The 13,805-nt window shown below is 57.5% G+C and overlaps 1 protein-coding gene and 1 non-coding gene across 3 annotated transcripts in view; one reads left to right on the forward strand and one right to left on the reverse strand.

Moving 5' to 3' along the window:
• Positions 1–13,805, forward strand: part of KCNN1 (potassium calcium-activated channel subfamily N member 1) — a 30,456-nt gene that overhangs the window by 8,186 nt on the left and 8,465 nt on the right. For both annotated transcript variants that reach the window (XR_004525997.2, XM_033853928.2), the window contains exons 2-6: positions 2,361–2,843; positions 3,515–3,610; positions 5,881–6,299; positions 9,234–9,375; positions 13,317–13,427. Coding sequence is in view for 1 of the 2 variants with exons in the window: in XM_033853928.2 (XP_033709819.1) it covers positions 2,361–2,843; positions 3,515–3,610; positions 5,881–6,299; positions 9,234–9,375; positions 13,317–13,427 (1,251 nt within the window). In the remaining variant the exon portion in view is untranslated. The remainder of the gene's footprint in view (positions 1–2,360; positions 2,844–3,514; positions 3,611–5,880; positions 6,300–9,233; positions 9,376–13,316; positions 13,428–13,805) is intronic.
• On the reverse strand, positions 11,752–11,824 carry TRNAD-GUC (transfer RNA aspartic acid (anticodon GUC)). The gene has a single exon. It is a non-coding gene; the product is annotated as a tRNA-Asp (tRNA).

The following is a 13,805-nucleotide window of genomic DNA, read 5'->3' on the forward strand; positions in this document are numbered from 1 at the left end:
AATTCTCATCAAGGTCTCGGCCCGCAATAAGCAATAGGTCCGCATTAACAACATGGGCACTAAGAAGGCCCTCCCAGAAGCCACCTGCCGCCTGTTCACATGCCCTACCCCACCCCCTCCCTGCCCAGGACACGTTAGGACACGGCTGCCAGGCAAGGAGGAGCATGGCGGAAACACGGCCGAATTTGGCCTGTGTGTTGGGCGGCTGAGTCACATCCCCAAATTGCATCTTCATCGGTGCATTTTGGAAGGTCGTTTGCACCGCTCCCACCCGCTTCCGGTCCTGACTGCCAGGCCACCACCTCTCCTGCCTTTGCTCCCCAAGCCCTGGGCAGGAGCCTTCTGCACCTTCAGGAGGGAAGATGGGAGGGGTGCCTGAGGTTTCCTTGTGTCTTGGGCGAGGGCAGGGTCTGGGGCCGCTGTGTGTGTCCTGGTGGCAAGCTCTTAGCCCTGCCTAGCAGCCGACAGCCCTTCAGGTGGCAAGCAGGGGCTCTAGCCCAGAGGAGAGTGGCACCTGAGTGCTTGTGAGAACGAAGAGAGAGATCAGGGCCAAGGTCAGCCTTATAAACTGTGAAGTGCTGGCCCTGCAGGAGATGAGCCCATATAATCTGTGATGTCCTGGGACCACATGGGGCCAGCTCTTATAAACTGACGCATCAAGTCACAGGTGACATGGATGGAAGTGGGACACATTCTAAGACTCATGTTTCTTGTGTTCCTACTGTGTGCTGGCACCCTCGTCTGGAGACGTGTAGTGAGTGGGACAGATACTGCCTGGGGCAGGGCACGGACACAGGCACAGGTGGTTCTGCAATGCATGCGGTAGTGCCCTGGCCAAGGTCACCCCTGTCCCGCCTGGCAACATGGCTCATCTTGGCAGGTCCTGATGTGACACTTTCTGAGCCTGTCACCCCCGGGAACATGGCTTCAGGGCCAGGGAGGTGTCCTCTCTGTGCACGCAGCCCCCTTTCCTGGGCCCCCAGCACATGCCAGCTTGGCCTTTTCCAAGGGGACAACACTTGGCCCACAGCCCACCACTGCGTGGCTTCTTGGGAAATCCCACAAGGCAGCCTGGTTCAGAATCTGCCTTGTAAGGAGATGGTCCCTTCACCACATGGTACCTCAGTTTCCCCATCTGTACAACTGGCCAAATCCCAGGACCCTCTTCTTGGGGGTGTTGTGAGGATTAAGGAGAAAAATCTGTGCAAAGGACAGAGCCTGGCATGTAGTAGGTGTTCAGTAAATGCAGGCTGTGGTGGCAGCAGGGGGTGCCTGCAGGGGTGGGGAGTGAGAGAGTGGGCTGGGGGTGGGGGTGGCAGGGGAGGATCTGGCAAGTTGGGACCCAGGAGATTGGACTCCAGGCAGCCTCATCATGTGCGTGTCATCGTCTTCAAGGTCCTTGCCCTTTCATGTGACGCCAGGGGACACTGCCTTGTGCAGGAGCAGGGGGCAGATCAGACAGTCTCCTCCTTGGTAGCCAGTTTCCTTGGTGGGGAAACTGAGTCTGGCCCGAGGTCACAGGACCAGGCCAAGCACGTCTCCCAAGACCCTGTAGCATCAATTCTGGGATCTTAGAGTTAAATCCTGGATTGCTGTTTTGGTCCTGGAATGTGTTTGGAGATCACAGACCTCCCTCCATCTAAGCAGGAGGGAGCTGAGAGTCTCATAGCCATGGCCGTGGTCCCCAGTTTCCCCCTGGCCGTATCCCGTGACTATGTAAGTGTGTTCAGGCCTTTGGACGGCTCTACGGGAGGAACTGGAGTAGAGCGAGATTAACTTGTCCAAGAGCCTGAAGGTCAGAAGGAGACAAGCCTGGATTGGAACCGCCTCCCAGCTGCTCATTTACACGGCCTCTAGTCCTCCCAGGCAAACCAGCCAGCGGATTCCATCTTGAGGCATTCAGAAGTGTTTATTGAATGCTAGGCATTGTTCGAGGTATCTGGAGACACAGAAAAGTCAGTGGGCAAAGGTCTGGTAGGAGGGTGTTCCAGGCAGAGGGCACAGCAGGTGCAAAGGCCCTGAGGCAGGACCAAGCTTGCCGGGATCTGGTAATGGGTAGGCCACCGTGGCTGGAAGGGAGTGACTCTTGGGAAAGTGAGAAGGATAAGGTGGGTGGGAGCCAGACCACAGAGGCCTCCTGGACACAGTGAGAAGTTGAGTTTTTATACAATGGCACTGGAGAGCCATGGGGATGTTTGGAGCAGAGGAGGGACATAGGCAGGTTTCTGGAGTGGCCAATCCACGTGTCAGCCGCAGTCGGTTCCTGGCCTCTCCAGCCTCAGGATGTGCTGGGGTGGGGTCCGTAGCCCTCTGGTCCGTTGCTGAGGCCCTGACACGACTGTGTCCCCCATGCCCTGCAGGTCAGCGCGGGAGCCCAGTTGCTGAGCCATGCCGGGCCCCGGGCGGCCGGCAGCAAGCCCAACCCCAGCACCCACATAGTCATGAACAGCCACAGACACAATGGCTTCGGGGGACGGCCACTGGGTGGCGGGCTGGGTGCCCTGGGCCGAGACCCTCCGGACCCCGAGGCCGGCCACCCGCCTCAGCCTCCAAATGGCCCAGGCATCCAGGTGGTGGTAGCCAAGAGTGAGCCGGCCCAGCCCTCGCCCGGCAGCCCCCGGGGGCAGCCCCAGGACCAGGAAGAAGAGGAAGATGAGGAGGAGGATGAGGCGGGTAGGCAGAGGGGCTCGGGAAAGCCCCCCAGCGTGGGCCACCGTCTGGGCCACCGGCGGGCGCTCTTTGAGAAGCGGAAGCGTCTCAGTGACTACGCTCTCATCTTCGGCATGTTCGGCATTGTTGTCATGGTGACGGAGACGGAGCTGTCCTGGGGGGTCTACAGCAAGGTAGGTGTGGCCCTTCCCCCTGGCACCCCAGGGAGGCCCTGCCGGTCCCACTGGGCTCCCTGAGACCCCTTGGGCACGGGGTGGGGGGCCACATCAGCCCTGGGAGAGGGGGGTGGGGGATGCTGAGGGGTCCCTGGAGGTGGGAAGGTGGGGGCCCCTGGGCCTCCTGTTGTGTCCACCCCGTGGGGGCAGCAGGAAGGCAGCAGGTGGGCCCAGAAGTCTCCAGCCCGTTTCCTCTGCCCTGCAACAAGGGGCTGCACCTTGGCTGAAGGTGGGGATGGGGCTGCCTCCCAAGGTCAAGCGGGGGGAGGGGGGAGCCCCAGAGAAGGGCTGCACGAGGAGCAGGGAAAGAGCTTTCCCTTTTTCAAGAGCGGTCAGGACCAGGTTACATGGGTCCCCAAGTGGATGTGAGGACAGAGGGAGATGAGAGCCATGTCAGCCTGTAAACCGGGAAGTGCTACGTCTGCATGAGGTCAGTTTTTGTAAACTGTAGAGTGCTGTACCCATGTGAAGCCAGGCCTTATAAGCCGAAGTGCTGGGCCCGCCTTGCTCTCAGCCCAGGCCTGAGGAGTGAGGACCGGAGCTTCACTTTCTGAGTGAAGTGACCAGGTGGGGGGTCAGGAGGGCTGCCTGCCTTGACAGTGTCTGTTCTGCCCTCTCTCTTTGTCCAGGAGTCCCTGTACTCATTTGCACTCAAATGCCTCATCAGCCTCTCCACCGTCATCCTGCTGGGCCTGGTCGTCCTCTACCACGCCCGGGAGATCCAGGTCAGTGCCCAGTGGGGTTGGGGCAGCTCCCCTCCCCCCAGCCACCTGGGAACCCAGCCCTCTAAGACATAAAAGTATCAGTAGCCTCTTTATAGTAAAAAAAAAAAAAAAAAAAAAAAAAGGACTTCTGTGGAGACACACTGTTTAGATCACTCTAAATTTCCTTGGAATGCATATCTTCATTTTAATTTTCATTGATTCTTTGGTAAAGAACACCAACATTGGGGGAGCAGGAGGTGGGCTGGGGTTCTGGTGCACGTGGGTTGTTTTCACAGCCCTGGGTCTTCCGAGGTTTTGCAGCCATGGGGTCCAGTGTTTGTAGCACCAGGCTCCTTTCCCTAGTCCATCGGACCCTGTTTTTGAAAGATTTATCTTGTGCCAGAGAGTTTATTCTCCTATTTCAGGGGTTGACCAAAACCTGGTCAGGCTCCTGGAGAGCCCAGTTCAGGGCTTGTCAGGCAGGCGTTGCCACAGCAGGCTGGCACCAAGGCCTGGGGACACCAAAAGGTGTCAGATGTGGCTCTTGAGTCTGGCCTTTGACCCCTGACCTCAAGGAGCCACAGTATGGCAGGAGATGGGTGTAGGAAAATCCTACCTGCGTTGCACTGTATGCAGACCTGTCAGGGGACACCCAGGGTCTGGCACACAGGAGGGGTCCCTGATCTGGCTGGGGGTTGGGGGGAGGGGGACAGTGACCCCTGAACTAAAGGAAGCAGTTCTGAAGATACAGCTGTGGACAACAATCTGGCAGTTCCTTCAACAGATAAACATGGAGTTACCATATGACCCAGCAATTCCCCTCCTAGTTACACATCCAAGAGACACAACAACCTACATCCGCACAAAAACTTGTACACGTATGTTCATAGCAGCATTATTCACAATCGCCAAAAAGTGGAAACAACCCAAATGTCCACTGACTGATGTATGGATAAACAGAATGTGGTCCATCTGTACAATGGAATACTATTCAGCCAAATGAAAAAAGAAGGAAGCACTGTGTGTTTGTAGCACCACAGCCGAGTGGCTTAAACAACAGAAATGTATTCTCTCACAGTTCTGGAGGCTGGAAGTCCAAGATCAGGTGCTGGCAGGGTTGGTTTCTCCTGAGGCTCTCTCCTTGGCTTGCGGACGGCCACCTTCTCATTGTGTCCTCACATGGCCTTTGCTCTGTGCTCACACATCCCTGGTATCTCTTCCTCTTCTTATAAAATGACACCAGTCCTGTAGGATTGGGACCCCACTCCTATGACCTCATTTAATCTTAATTATGTCTTTAAAGGCCCTATTTCCAAATACAGTCATACTGGGGGCTAGGGCTTCAACGGATGAATTTTGAGGGGACAAAGTTCAGTCCATAACACTCCACCCTCTGGCCCACCTTGCAAATCTTTGTCCTTCTCCCATGCAAAATGCACTCATCCCATCCCAACAGCCCCCAAAGTCTTAACTCATTCCAGCATCAACTCTAAGTCCAAAGGCTCATTTAAATATCATCTAAATCAGACATGGGTGAGATTCGAGGTACTGTTCCTCCTGAGACAAAATTTGCCTCCAACTGTGACTAGACAAGTTGTGTGCTTCCAAAATACAATGGTGGAATAAGCGTAGGATAGACATTCCCGTTCCAGAAGGGAGAAATATGAAAGAAGAAAGGGGTGGCAGGTCCTACACTTCTCTCAGACCTAGCCAGGCAAATTCCGTTAGATTTGAAGGCTGGAGTATGGTCTTCCTTGGCTCAGCGCCCCACCTTCGAGGCCCACTGTGGTGGCAACATTGCCTCGTTGGCCCCGAGTGGTGGCCTTTTGTGACTGCCTTCTCTCACTCAGCTTGATGTGTTCAAGGTTCATCCACATTGTAGCATGTGTCAATCTTCATTCCTCTTTATGGCTGAGTAATGTTGCATGGTGTGGAAGGACCACATTTTGTTTATCCGTTCATCCATTGATGGACACTTGGGTTGTTTCCACTTTGGGTGCCTGTGAACAGTGCTGCTGTGATTGCGTGCACACAAGGACGTGTTTGAACGACCATTTTCATCTCTCTCGCCTATATGAGATGGCCGGGTCATTGGTAACTCTGTGTTTGACTTTTGGGGAAACATCTGTGCCACATTTAGCTTGAATTGTGGCCGACCCTGAGAACTAGGGAGTTTTGCTTTTGAGGCCGTGTTTCTTGTGAAAGCCGACGGGGTTTTCGGCTGGGATCTTGCTCCGGGGCCTGGCCTCGTGTCCGAGGCCCACCTCATCCCGCCCGCCTGACCTCCGCAGCTGTTCATGGTGGACAACGGGGCAGACGACTGGCGCATCGCCATGACGTGCGAGCGCGTCTTCCTCATCTCCCTGGAGCTGGCCGTGTGTGCCATCCACCCGGTGCCCGGCCACTACCGCTTCACGTGGACAGCGCGGCTAGCCTTCACGTACGCGCCGGCAGCGGCTGAGGCCGACGTGGACGTGCTGCTGTCTGTGCCCATGTTCCTGCGTCTCTACCTGCTGGGCCGCGTCATGTTGCTGCACAGCAGGATCTTCACGGACGCCTCCAGCCGCAGCATCGGCGCCCTCAACAAGATCACCTTCAACACGCGCTTCGTCATGAAGACGCTCATGACCATCTGCCCGGGCACCGTGCTCCTTGTCTTCAGCATCTCCTCCTGGATCATCGCCGCCTGGACCGTGCGGGTCTGTGAGAGGTGCGCCCCTGACCCCTGATCCCACTGACCCTCACGCCCACCCACGACTTTAGTGATCCCAGGGCTCTCCCAGCCATCACTCTGTCCCCCTGACTTCTGACCCTGGTGAACCCCATGCCTACCCACGACTTCAGACATCCAAGGCCTCCCCCCAGCCATCACTCCATCTCCATGATTCTGACCCTGGTGACCGCCCCCCCCACACCCAGTTCCTGGCCACAGTGACAGTCCCTCAAGTGCAGCTCCCTCATCCCTGGGACTCCAGCCCTGTGTCCCCACTCCCCTCCAGCCCCTACCCCACACCCCTCTAGGACCCCATCCCTCTTCCTCCTCCCCCTCCCCCAGGGGCCCCTCCCCTGGCCCAACCTCTGGCCCAGGGTGGTGGAGGCAGCAGGAACAGGGCCCTCCCCTCATCCACCTGTCCCCCCCACAATTTAACCTGCTCTCCTTCTCCCCTCTGCCCGCCCCACCGGACTGTAGGGAAAACATGTGAGTCCTACCCTCAGCTGAGCTATGTGTGCAGAGCTGCCAGCTGCCCTGCCTGCCAGGAATTTAAGATCCGCTGCCACCAGGGGAGGGAGTGGGGAGGTGAGGCAAGTGGCTGGGCCCTGCCCCGAGCCCACAGGGCCCCGCGGAGAGACTGTCCCAGTGCTGCCAGGCAGGTGGGTCTGGGGTCAAGCCCAGGATAGCGGGAGGCAGGCCGCTCTTGGGCTGTGTGCACACGGCATCCCTCGGGTCCTTGTCACCAAGGCGGGGCAGTGGCGGGGAGAAGGGGGGAGAAGAGCGTACTTAGCTCTGGTGCCTTGTCGGGGCAGCTGGCCCCAGGGGTTCAGACAGCTCCTTTGGAGAGTTAAGTGGGTCTGGGAGAAACCCATCCAAGCTTTTAAGACCCCCGTAAGGGGTCTGTTCTGAACAGCCTTGGAAGGTGCGGGGCCATCCACCCGACTTATATATGAGGACACTGAGGCTCTGAGGGGCGAAGGGACATCCCTGAGGGCCTAGTTCCTGATTGTTTCCAGAAACCCCCAGCGGTTCCAGGAGAAGGAGGGGCCCCACTGGACCTCTCAGGGCATGGGGGTGCCTTGTCTGGGAAGGGGTCTCTCCTGCCTTGTGCCTAGCTGGGGCTGGGACTGGGCTTCCTGGGAGGTTCCTGGGCTGGACCTGCCCCCAGATCCCCAGTCCTCACCCCTTCAAGCGCCCCCTCCATGACCCCTGCCTCAGCCTGATGTCGGGCTGATGGGGGTGAGGGCCTAGCTCTTCCTGTCATCAAGGTTTACTGTCTGAGGGTCACACAGGGACTCCTTGGACCCCTAATGTGCCCCCGTGCCAGTTCCCACAGACCTCAGGACTGAGATCTGGGGAGTGGGAGAAGGTGCCTTGCATCGGGCATCCCTGGGGTCCAGGCTGGGTCACTGCAGGGGTGCCTGGTAAGGGTGGGGAATAGGGCAGGGCCCGGGGGGGCAGCCAATCCTAAATTCTGAGCCCTCTGACACCGCTTGACGCCCTCTCGCCTGCCTCGCTCCACCCCTGTGGCTCTGTCCCACCCCACCTCCTGCATGCCCCCCACTCCCTGGTCCTGGGTGGTCCTGTAGCACCCACCATAGCTCCAGCTGGGCCTGGAGCCTCCCCCGATGGCTGATGGGTCCCCCACTCCTCCTGCCTCCTGGGTGTGGAGCCCTGGTCTCCTGAGAGGGGGAAGCGGGTGCCGCTTGGGGCTCACATACCTTCGTGAAAGATGGGGTTCAGTCCCTGGTCCCCCTTGTCCAGCAAGCAGCCTGGAAGTCCAGGCTGAAGGGGCCTGGAATGGCACCCGACCCTCCAGGGGGGCAGGGACTCTCAAAGCCCAGACCTGCTGGGAAGGCCTCCAACCCTCCTTCCCACCTTTTGGGTTTCCATCTCCTCCTTATCTTGAGCCCCTGACCCCAGCCCCATCTGCCTGGGACAGCCCTATCCGCCAGCTCCCCCTGCCCTGCCCCTGCGGCCTAGGAAGGAGGGGGTCAGCTGGAAAGGGCTTCCTGACCTCCCAGAGCTGAAGGGGCTTTGCAGGTAGGGGGCTGAGCTGGAGCAGAACCTTGAGCCATCCCCAGACCCAGAGAACCAATCCCTTAGTCCCCCAGCCTGGGCTAACCATAGGTAGAAACAGTTCATAGCCTGTGTGGCCAGGGTCCCAGGCCACACAGCCTGGGATTGGGACAAAACCATGTCCTTGCAAAACCTTGGGGTCTGTCCCCCTGAATAACAAAAGTTGAGTCCCAGGCCTCTCCCCAGTGCCATGCAAGCTGCCCCTTCCCTCCTGACTGCCAGGAGAGCCCCAGGCCCAAGGCTGGCGCAACTGCCCTCCACAGATTGACTTTCCTAATACTCCCAAGCCCCAGGGTGTGGTCCTGTCTCCCCGTAGGGTCCTCCTCCCTCCTTGGGACCTTGCTGGCTGGGGAAGTTCTTCCTAGTGTCTGACCTGAATCCTCGCCTCTACTTCCTGCCGCTTCTGGTGCCCGTGGCCACCCGTGTTCGCCTCTGTCTGTGTGTCTGTCTTTGGGAGGGGGATTGTGTGCACACGCGTGAACACATGTGCATGCCCCCTCATGTGCGCACGCTCATGTGCGTCACCCACCTGTGGACCCCTCTCTGCCCAATAACCAGCAGCTTGGGGGTCAGGTGAAAGAAGGTTGGAAGGGATGCTGGGAAGGAGTGGTTGCCCTCTGCCCTGTGGTACCCTCAGGAGGACCACAGGGCTGCCCCTGGCACTAACCATCCCCCCACCCTGCCCTATAGTGGTGCCCTGGACACTTTGAGCCTCCAGAGTGATCAGCTCCCTGCAGTCAAGGCCCCCATGCAGCCAGGTAGACCCAGGGCCCTGCCTTCCTGGGGGTGTGATGAAAGCAGAGGAACCAGTGTGGATTGACTGGGCCCTCCCTGGCTCCCCCCAACCCCCAGGTATCACGACAAGCAGGAATTGACCAGCAACTTCCTGGGGGCCATGTGGCTCATCTCCATCACCTTCCTCTCCATCGGCTACGGCGACATGGTGCCCCACACTTACTGCGGGAAGGGCGTGTGCCTGCTCACTGGCATCATGGTAAGGGCGAGGGCCCTTGCACATGCCCACTGATGGGGAGCCCACGCCGTCTCAAGGTGGACCTGTTCAGAGAGCCTCCCTGTGTCAGCCCACCCCTCCTCCACCCTGCTCCTTCCCTCTGATGGGACACAGAAGACACCCTCAGGCTTCCCGGGGACATCTCCTCTTGGGTTCTTCCAGCCCTAGATAGGTAGCTTCCACTGTATTCTCCAGTCCAGATGCTGTGGTCCACTCTGAACCAAGAGTCATTTTTGCCCCTTTATGCTCCGCAGCCTGCTCAATTCACAGCCCTTGGATCCAGGGCAGCAGACTCGATGCTTCTGTGCCTCGGTTTCCGCCACTCCCTCTGCTTGTTGCAAGGACTGAGTCCGTTCATTTACAGGAAATGCCTGGAGTCATGAATGCCTCGGATACCCAGTCAATACCCTCTGAGCCCTGCCGTCACAGCCCAATTCTCCATCATTTCCTGACTACCGGGGTGTCCTGAGCACCCCACTGAGCCCCTGGGTGTAAGGTTTATCTCTTGTGATTCCTGTGGGCCCAGGCAGCACCGCTTCTTCCCTAAAGACTTCTCAAGTCCACCTGCTTGTATGGGCAAACTTTGGCGTCTGGTGCCTTCCCTTTACCCTGATCTGATCATTAGGTTCCCTGCCCGTCCCCTCCTTCTGGAACCTTCTTTCTCTCCAAGTTTCTTGCATCTCCACAAGTGCTTTTCCATGTTTTGAATTATGAACTGTTCGACGTACAGTAGGGAACCCCTCTCTCCCCAGCCCCCAACTAGCATGTTCATCTTGATGCCGAAAACTCAGCCTCTGTCCACTGGTGCTGAATCAAATCCTGGAGTCAGAGTTTGGGGTGAAGTAGGAAAAAGGAGCTGTATTGCTTTGCCAGGCAAAGGGGGACACAGCAGGCTCATGCCCCGCAAAACTGTGTGTCCCAACCTGGGAGGATTTGGCGAGGAGTTTTATATGATGGTTCATGGACGGAGCTGCTGATAAGGCCCAGAGTGTGTGCAGGGCCTGCATTCCTTTAATCTGACCTGAGGTGATCTCCTGATGAGCTTCTGTGGTTCTTGAGGTTATCAAACTTATGACCTTCTCTCTGGAATGAAGACTGCTTCATCAAATAGTTCATCTGCCATTTGCTGGGGGCCTTAGTTCTGCAGAAGAGCTCAAAGATACTCTCATGTGCATCCTTTAAGGTGGAGCCAGGACCTGCCCCAAGGCTGCACTATGGTTTCTTGGCTGCTCCTCCCTTGTCTCTGCATCCCTTCCCCTCCCTTCCCTGATTAGCAACTGTTCCAAAGGCTTCTGTTGCCCAGGAGCCCCACAGGGCCCTGCTTGGTTTCAATTTGTGAAAAAAAATCAATGAACACCCACAATCCAAAGGAAGTCAACCAACCCGATTCCCCCCAGGGTCCGCCCCAGGCCACTTCCTTTTCTTCATAGAGAGATGCTTTTGTTCTTGCAAAAGTACTATGCTGGGCTTCCCTGGTGGCGCAGTGGTTGAGAGTCCGCCTGCCCATGCAGGGGACACAGGTTCGTGCCCCGGTCCGGGAGGATCCCGCATGCCGCGGAGCGGCTGGGCCCGTGATCCATGGCCGCTGAGCCTGCGCGTCCGGAGCCTGTGCTCCGCAACAGGAGAGGCTGCAACAGTGAGAGGCCTATGTACCGCAAAAAAAAAAAAGAGAGAAAAGTACTAGGCCATCCCCACCATGGTTTCCTTTCCTCCTGCAGAGGGAAGCGCTGTCTTTCCATTGGCTCCTCCCAGCCCCCTTCACTGAATGTAGACTGACCCTGTTGTCACCATCTCCCGAGGCCCGTGGCTCTCTCCCCTCTTCACCTCTTGTCCCCTCCTCTTTGGACACAAACTGGGGGTCCACGTCCTCCTCTGGCCCCCACCGGGGCCTCGCTTCTCCTGGACAAGCTGACCTAGACCCTCTCTCAGTTAAAAGGCATTATGCCTGTTTGCTTACGCTATTTTGTGAGATTGGGAGGGAAAAAAACTAAAGATCGGCCACAATCCACCCCCCTACCCCCATCCCCGGCAGATGAACTTTACAAATGAAAAAAGAAGAGCTCTCAGATAAGATGATGGCTTTAAACCCAGAGAACCTGCAGCGAAACAGAAAAGCCAGGTTCTCTTCTCTGGGATGAGGCTCCTTCCAGAAAATTAGTTCCATGTTTACCCTGTGGCTCATTCCAGACCCGCGCCCCCGGCACGTGCAGGAATGTTTACACCCAGGGATGTTTTTTGCTTTTCTCTGTCACCACACAGCCAGGTATCACACGAAGCCACACATTGGTCTTTCTCTCTCTCTCTCTCTCTCTCTCTCTCTCTCTTTTTGGCCACACCGCATGGCTTGTGGCATCTTAGTTCCCTGACCAAGGGTCGAACCCGGGCCCTCGGCAGTGACAGCGCAGAGTCCTAACCACTGGACCACCAGGGAATTCCCCACACATTGGTCTTTTAAGCCACCTTCAAATTCTTCTGTTAGACCTCTCCTCTTCTACCCTTGCCCAAGTGTGTCCCCTCCCAGTCTCTGCCCCACGGACTCACCCCCGTCCAATAGCTTATAAAGCACACATTTGCTCATTCTTGAACTTCAAGGCATCCCAGCATGGCCTCTGAACTCCGTGTCTTTTGCCGGACGTGGCATCCATGCTATCGTGCGGAGTCATTGGCTGGTCCTTTTCCTGGGGGCGTAGTGTTCTACATGGAGGTTTCCAGTATGTTTCTTTGCCCCAGTTGACAGGGCTTTTCTTGAACACAGACTCCTGAGTCTTCCCAAGACCTTCGTCCTGGCCAGGAACGCATGATGGGGTCACCTCAGGGGGCGACTTGGTGCCCACCCTTCCCCATAAATGTTTCCTTCCATTCGGAAGAAAAACTAGCCACTCCCCTGGCCCTCAGAGGCTGAGCCCAGGTCTCTTCCTTCCTTCCATCCTGTATGCAGTAGCTGCAGGAGGAAGCAGCAGGTGGGTGCGGTGCCAAAGACAGCCTCCAGCGCAGGTGGGGAGCCACCTTCTGGCCCCCCTCATTGGCCCCTGCCACCTGCTCCACACCACTCCTGGGGCTGATGACACCTGGATGACCTGGGCTCCCCGTCTCCTGGTTCTCAGTGGCAGAAGTTCCCCCTTCCCGCCCTCCTTCTGCATCACTTTTCACTGCCCCCCACCCCTACCTCTGAGCCTTGCCCTCCCCCTCGGGTCCTCACTCCTGCCCTTCTGTCTCTCAAGTGGCCCCCAAGTGGACAAGCAAGTCCTCTCTGGCCTCTTTCCCTAGCCGGGGGACTGGCTGCCATTCAGAACATACTGGGGAGGGTGGTTGCTAGAGCAGGGTACCCATCACGGGGAAGGTGTCCCCTCCCTTTACTTCCCCGCATCCTGGGTCCAATACTTTGCCTCTTTCCTCCTGCAAATGCCCCACCGCAGGCAGCGGGCCTGACCCTTCTTTCTTGCCACCCTTCTGACCCTACCAGCAGAATCCGCCCCCATGACTGGCCAGCAACATGTCAGCCGGGTCTCTGTCCCCATCATCCAGACCCCAAAGCCTAGATGGAAATGCTTCCCAATCCTCCCACCTCCGTGGGCCTCAGCCCCAAATGTACGTGCAGATCCTGCCTGTTTCTTGTGCTTTCTCTTATCTCCGAGCCTCACTTTCCCCCTCTGCCCAATGGGGATAAGAGCGGTCCTACCTCCCGCGGTTGTTGGGGATCAAATGAACTAATTTATGGCACAGGCTCCCTGGACGTTTGATGGATATTAAGCTAGCGGGGTTGGGAGTCAGTGAACTCAGAAGATGGGATTTGCCAACCCTGCAGGTTTGGAGGGCAAATGTGAGGGGGAGGAACCAGGAGGGCTTCCTGGAGGAAGGAGGGTATCCTACTTGCAACCCATACGAGGTGGACCCTGACATGCCCCCTCGCCCTCTTCATGCAGGGGGCTGGCTGCACGGCGCTCGTGGTGGCCGTGGTGGCCCGGAAGCTGGAGCTCACCAAGGCAGAGAAACACGTGCACAACTTCATGATGGACACTCAGCTCACCAAGCGGGTAAGGACGCCAGCCCCATCACAGCCACTTCGCCTTCTGGTCCTCAAGGGCAGACCCTCCTCACCTTACTTCTGCACACGTGCCCACGGGTCATGCCGCGCTGCCTGTGTGTGCCCAGACTGCCCTGGGCTGTACCACCATGTGAACACCCTTAAGCTGTGCACAGGTGTCCACTTCTGTGCCCAGTCACAGCCCAGTCACGGGCCCCTCAGCAAGAGTCAGGGATTCGTGGTGAGGCAACCAGATGCAATTTATAAGCCGGATGAACTCAGCAGGTCAGCTTCTCTGTGCCTCTGTTTCTTCACGTATGAAATGAGAGAGATACCGGCGTGTGTAGATTGACTGAGTTAACATTTGTAAGTTGTATAGAAAGGGTCT

The sequence above is a fragment of the Tursiops truncatus genome, chromosome 3 (genome assembly GCF_011762595.2).
Source record: "Tursiops truncatus isolate mTurTru1 chromosome 3, mTurTru1.mat.Y, whole genome shotgun sequence".
NCBI lineage: Eukaryota > Metazoa > Chordata > Mammalia > Artiodactyla > Delphinidae > Tursiops > Tursiops truncatus.